Below are 16,039 nucleotides of genomic sequence, written 5' to 3' on the forward strand. Positions count from 1 at the left end.
CATATATATATATATATTACAAAATATATGTCACTTGCTCTGTGCTATATAATGGTGGTTGGTTGATTGAAACGTAATATTTGTTCAGTAGCTTCTCCATCACCTCCACTACGTCTCAGTATAATGTCTGGACATATGCTTCTGGCCTCCAGGTTTTATACCGAAGGTGATTTTGCATAATTTGACAGTTGCTCATCTTTCATATGGACAATGTTCTCTATATATCATTGAAACCTGCATAATACGTGTGTATACTGGTTTTGTATTTACAGGATAATATCAGTACACGGAGAAACAACGTTCAGAAACCAATATATTTGATTGCGTCCCCCCATGTGCTGGATCTTTTTGTTTACGAGTTCAACTTAAAATGATTGTGGATGGATTATGTTCAACATAAAGACAGTTGGAAGAATGATACGAGGGTTCATGAACGTGGATTGTAGGTGATGACAGGGTGATTTTTGCGCCAAAATAAATTGAATCGGAATTCAATTTCTTTTGGCACTAAAATGACTCCATAAAAGGAGTCCGCCACTTCAATCAGTTTAACAAGACATGGAAATGAAAAATAAAGCTTCCGTTTCTTAAAATACAGTTTTATTTTGTGAATTCACACTGATTAGCAACACATCTGAAAGCAACTCCATTATAGAAGAACCATCTCTAATAGGATCTTTGTTCACAGGTCACAGGTCGGGCTTGGCTCATTACTTGCATGCTAAAGCGATCCTTTCTTTTTTTTATCAACAGAAACAAAATGGTGGACAGAGGCAGTAGTTAGTAAAACAAAGGTGCAAACGGTCGGTAGATGGGAGAGAAAAGTAAACAAAAGAACGCAAATGCAAATTCAATCCATCTGAGAGCGGCGTGTAAACGCTCGTACTGTAAATGGTTAGTTAATAAGGAAGGAGAAACCTAGTACTTGGGAAACTAAAAAGACTGAACTGAAAACCTGTCTGATACAAATGGAAAGATGAAAAATAAGAACTGTGTCAAAAAGGAGAAATGGTATGAAAAAATGGGTACAATTGTGATTCTAAAAACATGGTGTGTTGACGTCATAGTTCTCCCTAAAACCCCACCCCACACATACACTTTTACATTTTCTAAAACTCACACACCTCAACCCCTTTTTCCAGCTGTTCATGTAACTGTGAGACCAAAAAGCTCAACTCTGCTGTGAGACAGATAGGGCTATTTACACAGCTAAAGATGTGCCTCTCTCCTTCCCTCATTTCATCCCTCTCTCCTTCTCTCGCCCCATCCCACTCTCCTTCCCTCCCTCTCTCACCCCATCCCACTCTCCTTCCCTCCTTTCATCCCTCTCTCCTTCTCTCCCACTCACCCCATCCTTCCCTCCCTCCCACCCCATCCTTCCCTCCCTCCCTCCCTCTCTCACCCCATCCCACTCTCCTTCCCTCCTTTCATCCCTCTCTCCCTATCCCACTCTCCATCCCTCCCTCTCTCAATGTTCCAAATCCAATAGTTCACATTGCTAGCTGGGATATTGGTACATCTCTATATTAACTGTGTTCCTCTGTGTCTATATGCCCCTTAGTCATCACTCGTCCATGACTTATATCTTCTAGAGAAATAACCCGAGGTCCAGTTTCCACAACCGACAACGTTGTGAAAGGAGCTGTTGAGATGCAAATAAAAAGACAAACTACAGAGAAAGGCTAGAGAGGCTACGCAAACAACTACGAGCTGTCAAAGTGGTCTTATGAGCAGTCATAGGCATGACATAGGGGTGACTTATAAGAGGCCTAATGACAATCCGGGGAACACTCCTGCTAAATTTGACACCCGGGTGCGGGCAGGATAAGATTCTCAACCCTTGTCTCATGATTTAAAATATAGGAGAAAAATATGGTATATAAGGCTTTAAAAAAAAAAAGTCACACACAAAATACACACCATAGCAACAACGGCGCCAGTTCCACGCTCAGGGCCCATGACTTTATAACTGAAGATACTTTTTGTATTTTGGGACCTGTTTTATTTATTTTGTTGTTTTTAACTGAGAAATTATATTTTTTTCAAGCGTGACACAAATCTAGATCTTTTTCTTCGGAAACAACTCACTTTCCACAACCTAAAGTGTATCTTCCGTACTCTGCTCCTGCCAACTACTTTCTTGCTTCTACAGATCCTATTGGTTCTTCTGCTTCTAGAATCTCCTTCATAGTAGAAACCACCTGCAACTACATTGTGTTATAGTTCGACCACAGTAAAAGTGCAGCACAATAAAATACTAAATATATAGTTAAAAATCTATACCCAACATATCCAGTTTCCATATATCTCAGTTATAGAGTACTTTTTGTAATCTGAACAAGAATATAATTTGAGAGAAACCTGCAGGCAACACTAGAGCAACGTAGTCAGCCATATAAATTCAGATTCTTGCAAAAACATGCGTAACATCTTGTATTTCTCTGTAAAAGTATAGAAATGAGCACAAAACTGAGTGAGATGACGACTACCAAACTGTGTTCAATAAAAAACTACAATGTAATATTATTCAATGAGATGACATGTTTTTATGATCGAAATGAGATTATAAAGTATATAAATGATGATTCTTCACTAAAACGTGATTGTTTTTTTATTCCTTTTAGTTTGGCAAAATAAAAATGAAATTATTAAGAGGAGAGGACAATAAAAAAATGGTGAGTTTATAGTGAATCAGTGGTGAACAACAGATGAAGGTCGGAGGTCGACTAGAAGAGAGCTCGGTAATGTAAAGATAGATTCACTATAAACAGAAGGTGAGAGAGGAGGAAGAGGAGCAATAAAAAGAGGGATGAAAGAGAAAAACGAAGCGAGAGGCAGAGAGAGAAAGCGAAAACAAGAAGCAAGTGTGAAAGAAAGAAAACCTGTAAATTTAAAACCATCTCAAAACCAGTTTTCCAGTCTGACTATTTCTTTGTGGCCTCTCTGATTTCAGTCCTCTATGTATTGAAGAAGCAGACCTCATATGAGGAGAAAATCTAAGCGAAAAGAACATGGTGGTTGTTATGGTTACCATAAGGGCGGAAAGCGTTTCCGTACGCTAGCTAGTCGCCATATTGTGCAGTTTAATAATACCACTGATGCATATCTAGACCCGCCAGTGTCGGCTGGAGATTATGAAGCAAGGAATACGATTGGCTGATTCTAATTCCATAATCAACAATTAGCCAATGGCAGAGAAGAAATAACATAATCAGCCAATGGCAGTAAATATTGAACATGGGGGAGGAGTCAGTCGTTGCAGCTTTATCATTTTAGTCCTCACCTTCCCAAATCAATGAGCCTTCACTTCTAGGCAGAGGAAGAGAATCCTCAACTCAATTCATCACTTTTCGCGCAAGTCAAAAAAAATGTTAACTTAAAAGAACAATTTGTTAAAAAATACAATCAAAATAAAATCTTTCACAAAAAAAAAATGACAAAAGAGGACACTGACAAAAACAAAACTAAAATGAAAACAGACAAAAAAATAAAATAAGAGGGGTCCCCTCTTTCTTCTCAAACTGTATATAGGCTTTAATATCACTCCTCCATCTCTCTTTCTCTAGGCCTCCATTTTCTCTTTTTTTTTGTTCTTCTTGAGGAAGGAGGGAGTGCGGAACTTCTTCTTCTTCTTGTTGGGGGACTTGGAGGGCGAGCTCTCGGGGGAGAGGGCGGAGTCTTCGATCTTTTCGCCGGTGCGGACCTTGACCTCAATGCTCTCCACGCTGGTGGTCAGCTGACTGACCCTTTTGCTCAGGTCGTCGTTCACCTCATGGTCGCCGCCATCCTTGCCGTTCTGCATCGTGTGGTTCTCTGGAAAGAGCAGGGGAGAGGGGTCAGAGGTCAGACAGGGTAGACCACCACCAACCCCACAACAATAAACCTGATTCTGTGTCTGCTACAGACCTGTATACTATGTTGTTTGACCACAAAATATGTTCAGGTGCTACTACGGATAACTTTTCCAGGTTTTCCAAGGTTTTCCAGAAATCCTGGCTGGAAGACACTGGAATCAGGAAGAAATAACCAGGGAATCTGGGAATCCTCCAACCGGGATTTCTGGAAAACCTGGGAATTTTGGGGAAATTGCAACCCTAGGTGCTACATTTACCATGAACCAAGAGCAACCTAGGAGAGGGTGTCACCTGATGTCACCTACCCTATCTGAAATCTGTTACAGCTGGTATCTGTTAACTAATCAACACAAGTTCAATGATCACCTTTTTCAATAAAGTGCATTTCACAGCCAATGTTAATGTGACCGTGACTATGTACTGTACGGGGACCCAGTTACCACACGAAGAGGGTTCTTTACAAGCACTGTGCCACTGTTCTATTACAAGAGCATTTCAATGTACTACAATGAACCAACGTGTGACATCATAAGAGGTTGTTGAGCAACAGTCGACCCGACTTGGCCCCCACAGGAGAAGAACTGGTTGACTTAAGTCAAAATCTGTGTCACGAATTGTGTCGCACACACACACACACACACACACACACACACACACACACACACACAAGGAGCAGTTTGCTGTGGGGAGCTGTGTTGATGGCTACTCTAGTGTTCTGTAGTTACGTGGTGTTGGTGTTTGTTGTTCAAAGGGACAGGAAGTAGTGACTACAGGAAGTAAAACTGAGTCATTGTTAATGATTAAGAGGAAGTAAGACACTATAGAATTGGTACTGATTAAACATTGTAAAGTTGATTTCACAATAGCAATGTAGTAGGTTTCCATATGACTTTGTTATTATATCTATTATCTATTATAACATTTGAGGTAAAAGTGGAACCAAAGGAATGTAGAATGTGTTTTTGACATAAGAAAACACAGCGCAACCTTAGTAAAGCCTGTTCTGTTGAAACGCACACAAACAAACACATTTCACAACGTTCTCTGTGTGATACCTTCTTTAGCTGGAGTTATTTGCGGGGACTGAGTTTGGGACAGAGACTGAGAGAGAGTGGAAGCGTCGTTGGAGGTTAGGTCGTGCTCGTCATCTGCAGGAGGGGGTGAGGGTTTGGGATGAGGGTTGAAGGGGTGGGAGTAAGGGGTCAGGGGGTGAGGAGGGGGAGAGGGTTTGGGATGAGGGTTGAAGGGGTGGGAGTAAGGGGTCAGGGGGTGAGAGAGTTTGGGTTGAGGGGTAAGGGTGAGGGAGTGGGTTGGTAGGAGTAGGGTTGGGGGGGGGGTTGAGAGAGGGAAGTGAGGGTTTGGGGGTGAGAGATTAGTGTTGACACACATGTTAGAGGCAAGACAGCACAAACAGATCTGGGACCAGGCTACGTTAGGGTACATGGAGCGTAGTGGTCGTACAGTACCTCCAGTACATACTGTGAGGAATCTAAGGGGTTAACGTGGTTCATTTAACCACCAGGTCATTCATCTGATACTATTAGTTTATAAGTACACATCAATACAGTGACATTCCAAAAACCCCATTCATTATCACAGTGGAGTTCTAGCAGTAACATTACAGACAGACATTCTATACACAACATCATAGTATACATAACAGCACACAGTATTACTGTGAGCACAGACATGCAGAGGAACATTCTAGAAGGAGCATAAGAACATTCTATAAGGAGCATAATATGGAATCCAGATTGGACTGGTGTAGAGTAGGTGGGGATAGGGGGGTGGATGGTGTCATGGCAACCGGGCCCACTCATACAGTGGGTGTGAAAACCTGCTGTGGGCCAGTCTGTCTGTTCTGTTGGCCGCCTTAGTCATAGGATGTAGGGATGGTTCCCTGTTGCACACACACGTTACTACAGGCAGGGGTTTTACCATCTTGACTGCAAGATCAGGAACAACTCTCACTACAAATGGTGTTGTGGCTTATAAAACGGCTTTGGAGACATCTGCAATCTGATTGGCTGAAATGGGGCTCCAAGCCATTGACAATTCCTTGTTATCGGACTGTCTATGAAAGTAGTAGCAGTTTTCACTGGAGTGGAATACTACTCATTTGACTTGTGTATAACATGGTAGGATAGATGGCTGGTGTGTATTTCTCTGTGGTTCTGTATGGGTGTGTGTTTTTCTGTGGTTCTGTATGGGTGTGTGTTTTTCTGTGGTTCTGTATGGGTGTGTGTTTCTCTGTGGTTCTATATGAGTGTGTGTTTCTCTGTGGTTCTGTATGGGTGTGTGTTTTTCTGTGGTTCTGTATGGGTGTGTGTTTTTCTGTGGTTCTGTATGGGTGTGTGTTTCTCTGTGGTTCTGTATGAGTGTGTGTTTCTCTGTGGTTCTGTATGGGTGTGTGTTTTTCTGTGGTTCTGTATGTGGGTGTGTTTTTCTGTGGTTCTGTATGGGTGTGTGTGTTTCTCTGTGGTTCTGTATGGGTGTGTGTGTTTCTCTGTGGTTCTGTATGGGTGTGTGTTGTGTGTGTGTGTTTTTCTGTGGTTCTGTATGTGTATGTGTGTTTCTCTGTGGTTCTGTATGTGTGTGTGTGTGTTTCTCTGTGGTTCTGTATGGGTGTGTGTTTCTCTGTGGTTCTGTATGGGTGTGACTTCTCTGTGTGACTCTCTCTTACCACTCAGCCCCAGCTGTCTCTTCTCTACGTTCATCGTGTATTCGTCCATCTCTTTCTCAGACAGCTGACTGAAGGGGTTAGGAGGTAGAGGAACCATCTGGTCATCCTCTGATGCCACATAGGGCTGGAGAGAGAGAGTGGAGAGAGAGAAGAGAGAGAGTGGAGAGAGAGAAGAGAGAGAGTGGAGAGAGAGAAGAGAGAGAGTGGAGAGAGAGAGAGAGAGAGTGGAGAGAGAGGGGAGAGAAGAGAGAGAGAGGGAGAGAAGAAAGAGAGAGAGAGGGAGAGAAGAAAAGAGAGAGAGAGAGAGAGAAGGAAGAGAGAGAGAGAGGAGAGAGAAAGAGAGAGAGAGAGGGAGAGAAGAAAGAGAGAGAGAGAGGGAGAGAAGAAGAAGGAGAGAGAGAGAGGGAGAGAAGAAAGAGAAGAGAGAGAGGGAGAGAAGAAGAGAGAGAGAGGGAGAGAAGAAGAGAGAGAGAGGGAGGAGAAAGAAGAGAGAGAGAGGGAGAGAGAAGAGAGAGAAGAAAGAGAGAGAGAGGAGAGAGGAGAGAGAGAGGGAGAGAAGAAGAGAGAGGGAGAGAGAAAGAGAGAGAGAGGGAGAGAAGAAAGAGAGAGAGAGGGAGAGAAGAAAGAGAGAGAGAGGGAGAGAGAAAGAGAGAGAGGGAGAGAAGAAAGAGAGAGAAGAAAGAGAGAGAAGAGAGAGAAGAAAGAGAGAGGGAGAGAAGAAAGAGAGAGAAGAGAGAGAAGAAAGAGAGAGAGGAGAGAAGAGAGAGAGGGAGATCGCGAGAAGAAGAGAGGAGAGAGAGAGAGAGAAGAAAGAGAGAGAGGAGAGAAGAGGAGAGAAGAAAGAGAGAGAGGGAGAGAAGAAAGAGAGAGGGAGAGAAGAAAGAGAGAGGGAGAGAAGAAAGAGAGAGAGGAGAGAGAGAGAGAGAGAGGGAGAGGAGGGACAGAGAGAGAGGAGGGACAGAGAGAGAGGGAGAGAAGAAAGAGAGATGAGTTAACATAAGACTCCCCAGACTCCCCACGGACAGATCCATTCCCAGATGAGGACCAAAGTGAGTACACTAATGCCAGTTCATCGTAAACCACAACACACACTAACACACCATTCAATAGAAATGGGCATATCACACAAACACACTCCAATACTTTCAAATGACTTACCAACAACAGGGAGAAACAATGATTAAGGGACACTGTCAAATATGAATGCTGTTCTGTCACAACCACATGCACAACACACATTTGGATTGACATAAGGAAGTAGGTCATTCATTGGTGGAGTGCACTATCATGCGTAAACACTCCACTTCACTCCCACCCCCAGAAACACACAGACAGTGATGATGTGACCTAACAGGACAACAACTGAAAGGACAAACAGGTGAAACAGAAATGCACTAACACTGCACACTGTAGTATTCAGCCTGTAGAGACATTACCTTCACATGGACCGGCTGATCCTTCAACACATGACATACACCATGTAGGGGAACAATATTTCAGAAGTGATCAAATCTCGCACTCAGTTTCATCTCAACTCTGATAACAGGCAGAGAGACCTGGATTGTGTTATTCCCTTGCTATAAAATGATACCAATCACCAAAATGCTGCCAAGAAGATCCAAAAGGATTAAGTTATTCACCAAAGTTGGCACTTTGAAGGACGGATATCATTACAGAATCCCAGAGCCATGGAGATGTGTATTTCTGGTTCTAAACAATACATGTAATTAGCCCCACCTACTGGTCAAGGTTGGCAAACGCAATAACAAATAGCTAAGCCTGTCTAGCCTGGATGATATGGTTTACTTAGCAAAATCCTGAAGGATGCTCACAGTTTACAGACTCCCTTATATACCATATAATTCAAAAGACTGTCATATATTGAAATAAATATTGAAATACTTTAGTTGTTGTTTATGACACTGTTATGGATGTATCACCAACAGGACTTCAGGCCAAGTGGCAACAGATATATTGGCTTGTCACACAGAGTTGCCGCTCACCATTCGAGGTTCGTCCAATGGGATGCCTGCCAGGTGGTGAGAGCGAGGTCCGGACGTCATCATGTCGAATCTGTTCTGCTCTCTGATCTGTGATAGGACATAACAGTGACATCACTTACAGCTACACAACCAAGAAGTGCACGGTAAGGATTGTGGTTCTGATAGGACGGTGGAAGGCAGAGAAGGAGCTGACAGAGAGGAGTTAAGTTGAAGTTGGACTTAGTGCTCCAGGGTCAGTTTTGCCTTTCTCCTACTGATGTTTATGGTCAAGATGTATGGAGGGTAGCTGATCCTAGATCTGTGACTTACTCGGTTTCTCCTCTCCAGCACCTCGCTAGGGTTGGTGTTCATAGGGACAAACTGATTGGGGTCCTCGATCCGGATTGGAGTGCCGCTGCTGTTGCCACCTTCCTCAGACTTCATCCACTGTAGAGAACAGAAAATACAAAAACAATCAGACGCAGACCAATCAGACACAGACCAATCAGACACAGACCAATCAGACACAGACCAATCAGACACAGACCAATCAGACACAGACCAATCAGACACAGACCAATCAGACGCGTCCAGCTGGAGGGAAAAGCAGCACATTTCTGATATTTTTCCATAAATTGCTTTTGACCAATCAGAGCAGCTCTGAAAAAGATGTGACGTGAAAAGATCGAAAGTGATTGATCAAAAGACTGATTAGTGGCAAAATTGGGCTGCCTGTGTAAACGTAGCCAAGATAAAATAGCTGGTATTCCTTTCTGAGTCATTATATGTGGTAATATCACAAAGATGTAATTCTCTAACATACCAGGTGAGGGAAGTCTAATATAAGGTTTCACCAGAATGTGTCTCAGAGAACGTCAGATTGGCTCTAGACTAGCAACTGAGCTAGTCAGGACTAAGACCTGCACAACACAATGTGTAGACATGAACAGGGAGCTCTGTTTCATCAACACTGACCATATGTGTGTCTGTATACAGTATGAGTACTGACCATGGTCCTGGTGTGTTTATATAGTGTTAACCCTCCCTATAGATGAGTACTGACCATGGTCCTGGTGTGTTTATATATAGTGTTAACCCTCCCTATAGATGAGTACTGACCATGGTCCTGGTGTGTCTATATAGTGTTAACCCTCCCTATAGATGAGTACTGACCATGGTCCTGGTGTGTTTATATAGTGTGTTAACCCTCCCTACAGTATGAGTACTGACCATGGTCCTGGTGTGTTTATATAGAGTGTTAACCCTCCCTATAGATGAGTACTGACCATGGTCCTGGTGTGTTTATATAGAGTGTTAACCCTCCCTATAGATGAGTACTGACCATGGTCCTGGTGTATTTATATATAGTGTTAACCCTCCCTATAGATGAGTACTGACCATGGTCCTGGTGTGTTTATATAGTGTGTTAACCCTCCCTACAGTATGAGTACTGACCATGGTCCTGGTGTGTTTATATAGAGTGTTAACCCTCCCTATAGATGAGTACTGACCATGGTCCTGGTGTGTTTATATAGAGTGTTAACCCTCCCTATAGATGAGTACTGACCATGGTCCTGGTGTATTTATATATAGTGTTAACCCTCCCTATAGATGAGTACTGACCATGGTCCTGGTGTGTTTATATAGAGTGTTAACCCTCCCTATAGATGAGTACTGACCATGGTCCTGGTGTGTTTATATAGAGTGTTAACCCTCCCTATAGATGAGTACTGACCATGGTCCTGGTGTGTTTATATAGAGTGTTAACCCTCCCTATAGATGAGTACTGACCATGGTCCTGGTGTGTTTATATAGTGTTAACCCTCCCTACAGTATGAGTACTGACCATGGTCCTGGTGTGTTTATATAGAGTGTTAACCCTCCCTATAGATGAGTACTGACCATGGTCCTGGTGTGTTTATATAGAGTGTTAACCCTCCCTATAGATGAGTACTGACCATGGTCCTGGTGTGTTTATATAGAGTGTTAACCCTCCCTATAGATGAGTACTGACCATGGTCCTGGTGTGTTTATATAGAGTGTTAACCCTCCCTATAGATGAGTACTGACCATGTGTTTATATAGAGTGTTAACCCTCCCTACAGTATGAGTACTGACCATGGTCCTGGTGTGTTTATATAGAGTGTTAACCCTCCCTACAGTATGAGTACTGACCATGGTCCTGGTGTATTTATATATAGTGTTAACCCTCCCTATAGATGAGTACTGACCATGGTCCTGGTGTGTTTATATAGAGTGTTAACCCTCCCTATAGATGAGTACTGACCATGGTCCTGGTGTGTTTATATAGAGTGTTAACCCTCCCTATAGATGAGTACTGACCATGGTCCTGGTGTGTTTATATAGAGTGTTAACCCTCCCTATAGATGAGTACTGACCATGGTCCTGGTGTATTTATATATAGTGTTAACCCTCCCTATAGATGAGTACTGACCATGGTCCTGGTGTGTTTATATAGAGTGTTAACCCTCCCTATAGATGAGTACTGACCATGGTCCTGGTGTGTTTATATAGAGTGTTAACCCTCCCTATAGATGAGTACTGACCATGGTCCTGGTGTGTTTATATAGAGTGTTAACCCTCCCTATAGATGAGTACTGACCATGGTCCTGGTGTGTTTATATAGTGTTAACCCTCCCTACAGTATGAGTACTGACCATGGTCCTGGTGTGTTTATATAGAGTGTTAACCCTCCCTATAGATGAGTACTGACCATGGTCCTGGTGTGTTTATATAGAGTGTTAACCCTCCCTATAGATGAGTACTGACCATGGTCCTGGTGTGTTTATATAGAGTGTTAACCCTCCCTATAGATGAGTACTGACCATGGTCCTGGTGTGTTTATATAGAGTGTTAACCCTCCCTATAGATGAGTACTGACCATGTGTTTATATAGAGTGTTAACCCTCCCTACAGTATGAGTACTGACCATGGTCCTGGTGTGTTTATATAGAGTGTTAACCCTCCCTACAGTATGAGTACTGACCATGGTCCTGGTGTATTTATATATAGTGTTAACCCTCCCTATAGATGAGTACTGACCATGGTCCTGGTGTGTTTATATAGAGTGTTAACCCTCCCTATAGATGAGTACTGACCATGGTCCTGGTGTGTTTATATAGAGTGTTAACCCTCCCTATAGATGAGTACTGACCATGGTCCTGGTGTGTTTATATAGAGTGTTAACCCTCCCTACAGTATGAGTACTGACCATGTGTTTATATAGAGTGTTAACCCTCCCTATAGATGAGTACTGACCATGGTCCTGGTGTGTTTATATAGAGTGTTAACCCTCCCTACAGTATGAGTACTGACCATGGTCCTAGTGTGTTTATATAGAGTGTTAACCCTCCCTATAGATGAGTACTGACCATGGTCCTGGTGTGTTTATATAGAGTGTTAACCCTCCCTATAGATGAGTACTGACCATGGTCCTGGTGTGTTTATATAGAGTGTTAACCCTCCCTATAGATGAGTACTGACCATGTGTTTATATAGAGTGTTAACCCTCCCTACAGTATGAGTACTGACCATGGTCCTGGTGTGTTTATATAGAGTGTTAACCCTCCCTACAGTATGAGTACTGACCATGGTCCTGGTGTATTTATATATAGTGTTAACCCTCCCTATAGATGAGTACTGACCATGGTCCTGGTGTGTTTATATAGAGTGTTAACCCTCCCTATAGATGAGTACTGACCATGGTCCTGGTGTGTTTATATAGAGTGTTAACCCTCCCTATAGATGAGTACTGACCATGGTCATGGTGTTTATATAGAGTGTTAACCCTCCCTACAGTATGAGTACTGACCATGTGTTTATATAGAGTGTTAACCCTCCCTATAGATGAGTACTGACCATGGTCCTGGTGTGTTTATATAGAGTGTTAACCCTCCCTACAGTATGAGTACTGACCATGGTCCTAGTGTGTTTATATAGAGTGTTAACCCTCCCTATAGATGAGTACTGACCATGGTCCTGGTGTGTTTATATAGAGTGTTAACCCTCCCTATAGATGAGTACTGACCATGGTCCTGGTGTGTTCGTCCACGGCCGCCACGTTAACCTTCATATAACTGTTGGGGCTGTTGAGCCAGCGTGTCTTCTCCCTGGCCTGTCTCTGCTGGAGGAACTTAAACGGCAGCCGCGCGGCGCCCTCCTCCTCCTCCAACATGAACGCCGTCACCGTGGCCGGGATCTCCACGTCGGACTTGTGCCGAGGCTTCTCCCGAACGATGGGGTGGCGGTAAGCGTAGCCAGTCCGGTAGCCCTGTGGGGAAAAGGATACAGAAATCAATCAAACGACTAGATCTCATGTACATAGTGTGTTTAGTTCGGCAGCCCTGTATGACCAAACAAACCAACGACAGAAATGTCCATCTACAAATCAGATTCCATTTGTATAGTTATTATTTTCCACAAAGTTTCTAAGCCCCTAGAGAGGAAGACGAGGGAAAAGTGGTAGGAAAGAAGACTCTTTAGTAGTGGAACAAAATGTTGTCAAGCTTTTGATCTCCCCATTCATCTAGAGTTCATTTCAATAGTGCAAGTCCTCTCTGTAGAATCCTCACTACATAGGAATGTAGAGCGTGTCTCTGTCCCACCCTTATTATTTGGACAGAGCCCTGGCCTCAAAACTACCGCCTCTGTCACTAAGGAAAACGGAAAGAGAGAGAGAGAGCGAGAGAGGGGAGGGGGGGGGGGGGGACAGTCTCCGGCCACTATCCCATGATTCCTAGCTGTGGGAGAATGGGGAAAAGGATGATGTGCAGCCGGAGGGGTTCCTGGTATCCATGGACAATGGAGTGTGTTCAGATACTTCCTGTCTCTTTCTCCCCCTCTCTCTTATCCGTCTTTCTCCTCTCTGTCCCTCGCTCTCTCTCTCACCCTGTATAGCGCTCCTCTTCTCTATCTGACTTCTCTTTCTCATCTCTCCCTCTCACCCTGTATAGCGCTCCTCTTCTCTATCTGACTTCTCTTTCTCATCTCTCTCTCTCACCCTGTATAGCGCTCCTCTTCTCTATCTGACTTCTCTTTCTGATCTCTCTCTCTCACCCTGTATAGCAGTCCTCTTCTCTATCTGACTTCTCTTTCTCATCTCTCTCTCTCACCCTGTATAGCGCTCCTCTTCTCTATCTGACTTCTCTTTCTCATCTCTCTCTCTCACCCTGTATAGCAGTCCTCTTCTCTATCTGACTTCTCTTTCTCATCTCTCTCTCTCACCCTGTATAGCGCTCCTCTTCTCTATCTGACTTCTCTTTCTCATCTCTCTCTCTCACCCTGTATAGCAGTCCTCTTCTCTATCTGACATCCCTTTCACTTTCCCATATCTCTCTCTTTCTATATCTCTCTCTCTTTCTATATCTCTCGTCCTCCCTCCTTTTCATCGATACCAGACTATCCTGTCAGTGTCAATCACATAAAGACTTTAACCAGGTGTTCGGAGACCAGACTCAACCTTTCAACTGGATTCAGGAAACACAGAATCAGAATCAGATGAGGTTCTTGGCATGCAGCTTCCTCTCCATATCAGAGGTATCTGCCGTGGTGTTGTGAAACGTGTTATTCTGGTATATTCTGTACTATAATAAATAGTCTTTTTACGAGGTGTGAGACGAGACTGTGTGATAGGAGCGGTCCCCTTTGGACAGCTACACAGACCGTTGAGTAATGACTCTCCAGATACATTGAGGACAGAGGTGAGAAGACAGAGGACAGAGGTGAGAAGACAGAGGACAGAGGTGAGAAGACAGAGGACAGAGGCGAGAAGACAGAGGACAGAGGTGAGAAGAGAGTAGACAAACAGTTAGAGAAGAGAGACTTGGGGAGACAAGAGAGGGAGGAGAGGAAAGAGGTGAAAAAGACAGAAGGCAAGAAAGAGGACACAAGGGAGAGAAGGGAGAGAGAGAGAGAGAGGAGAGAAGGGAGAGAGAGAGGAGAGAGGAGAGAAGGGAGGGAGAGAAAAGGGAGACAGAGAGAGAAGGGAGAGAGAGAGGAGAGAAGGGAGGGAGAGAGAGGAGAGAAAGAGGGGGAGAGAAGGGAGAGGGAGAGAAAGAAGGGTAGAGAGGGAGAGAGACAGAGAGAAGGGAGGGAGTCTCTGCTGTAAGCTCAGCAGTGTCTGATCCTTGAGGGATCTGGTGTTGTTATGAAGCCTCCCAGTCAGAGTTCCAGCAGGGCCCAGACCATAGATCACTGACCCAGTCCCAAGTCTACAGGGCCCAGACCATAGATCACTGACCCAGTCCCAAGTCTACAGGGCCCAGACCATAGATCACTGACCCAGTCCCAAGTCTACAGGGCCCAGACCATAGATCACTGACCCAGTCCCAAGTCTACAGGGCCCAGACCTTAGATCACTGACCCAGTCCCAAGTCTACAGGGCCCAGACCATAGATCACTGACCCAGTCCCAAGTCTACAGGCACCAGCACAGCTGCACTGGACCAGTGATGTACTGTACTTTATGGAGTGATAGATCCAGTGGATGACCCAGAAACAGTAATGACAGAGGAAATGAGGGCAGGACTGTACACTATCTGTTGGATGCCAACTCACTGTCCTTGAATTCCATTTCCCTGTTAGTTACACAACCTGGAGGTCAGAGGCAGGAGGGGGGCACCTGGGACAGGGCCAGCCCAGCAGGTCAACTCATAGCCTGGGTAGCGTGGGTGGTAGCCCCGCTTCCTCCCATGACCTTGGACATATGGCATAGCTAGGAGTCACTGTCACAGCAATGATATTATATAGTAATGCAGATTACAGTGTGTGTGTGTGTGTGGAGGGGGGATGGAGTGTGTGTGTAGCAGGGAAAGGAGAGTGTGTGTGTGTAGTGTGTGTGTGTGTCTGTGTCAGTGTAAACCACTCACCAGGTTATCCAGCATCCTCATGAGAGATTCAAACTCCAGCTCTCCCACCTTCCACTTGTGTGGGCTTCCCATGTTGACAGACCCTGCATCGGCCACCGCATGGGTCCGAGACTTATACTTCTCAGCATCTAACACAATCAGGTTGTCTACGCTGCCAGCACACGAGACCGCATTCACCTAGAGAGAGAGAGAGAGAGATGGGGGAGAGAGAGATGGATGGGAGAGGGAGAGATGGGAGAGGGAAGGAGATGGGAGAGAGAGAGAGATGGGGAGAGAGAGAGGGAGGGAAAGAGGGAGAAAGAGAAAGAGAAATTAGCCATTTCGAGTTCTATCGAGAGAAAAATCTAGACAATTGAGAAATGCAACCCAGGGAGGTATTACAGTTTACAGTTATTATACAAGGTCACTTTTTTTAGGTTAATCTCTAGGTATTAAGCAGGCTTTGCTAGGTTGGATTAATGTTCTGTTTGGCTCTGAGGCCGAGATTTAAATAGGGATTGGGTGCACCTATTACAGCAGGCAGGGATAACACCCACACACACACCCACACCGTAATGTCTACCATATTTACAAACTGCATACACACACGCACAGCACACAGGCAAGCAGGCACACAAACAGTGACGCACACATA

General features: G+C 44.2%; 1 protein-coding gene across 14 annotated transcripts in view; it reads right to left on the bottom strand.

Annotated features, from left to right (window-relative positions):
* Nucleotides 1–578: 578 nt before the first annotated feature.
* add3a (adducin 3 (gamma) a) overlaps nt 579–16,039 on the bottom strand; it is a 143,118-nt gene continuing 127,657 nt past the window's right edge. For 4 of the 14 annotated variants that reach the window (XM_031833071.1, XM_031833072.1, XM_031833076.1 and 1 more), the window contains 7 exons: nt 15,406–15,582; nt 12,568–12,810; nt 8,850–8,966; nt 8,541–8,627; nt 6,538–6,661; nt 4,910–5,002; nt 579–3,813 (listed from right to left, as the gene is read on the bottom strand). In XM_031833071.1, the coding sequence (XP_031688931.1) occupies nt 3,563–3,813; nt 4,910–5,002; nt 6,538–6,661; nt 8,541–8,627; nt 8,850–8,966; nt 12,568–12,810; nt 15,406–15,582 (1,092 nt within the window). In that variant the 3' untranslated portion in view covers nt 579–3,562. Of the gene's footprint in view, nt 3,814–4,909; nt 5,003–6,537; nt 6,662–7,973; nt 7,995–8,540; nt 8,628–8,849; nt 8,967–12,567; nt 12,811–15,405; nt 15,583–16,039 lie in introns of all 14 variants that reach the window. The other 10 variants (XM_031833050.1, XM_031833055.1, XM_031833043.1 and 7 more) reach the window with 6 other exon arrangements.

This window comes from Oncorhynchus kisutch, linkage group LG1 (assembly GCF_002021735.2).
Source record: "Oncorhynchus kisutch isolate 150728-3 linkage group LG1, Okis_V2, whole genome shotgun sequence".
NCBI lineage: Eukaryota > Metazoa > Chordata > Actinopteri > Salmoniformes > Salmonidae > Oncorhynchus > Oncorhynchus kisutch.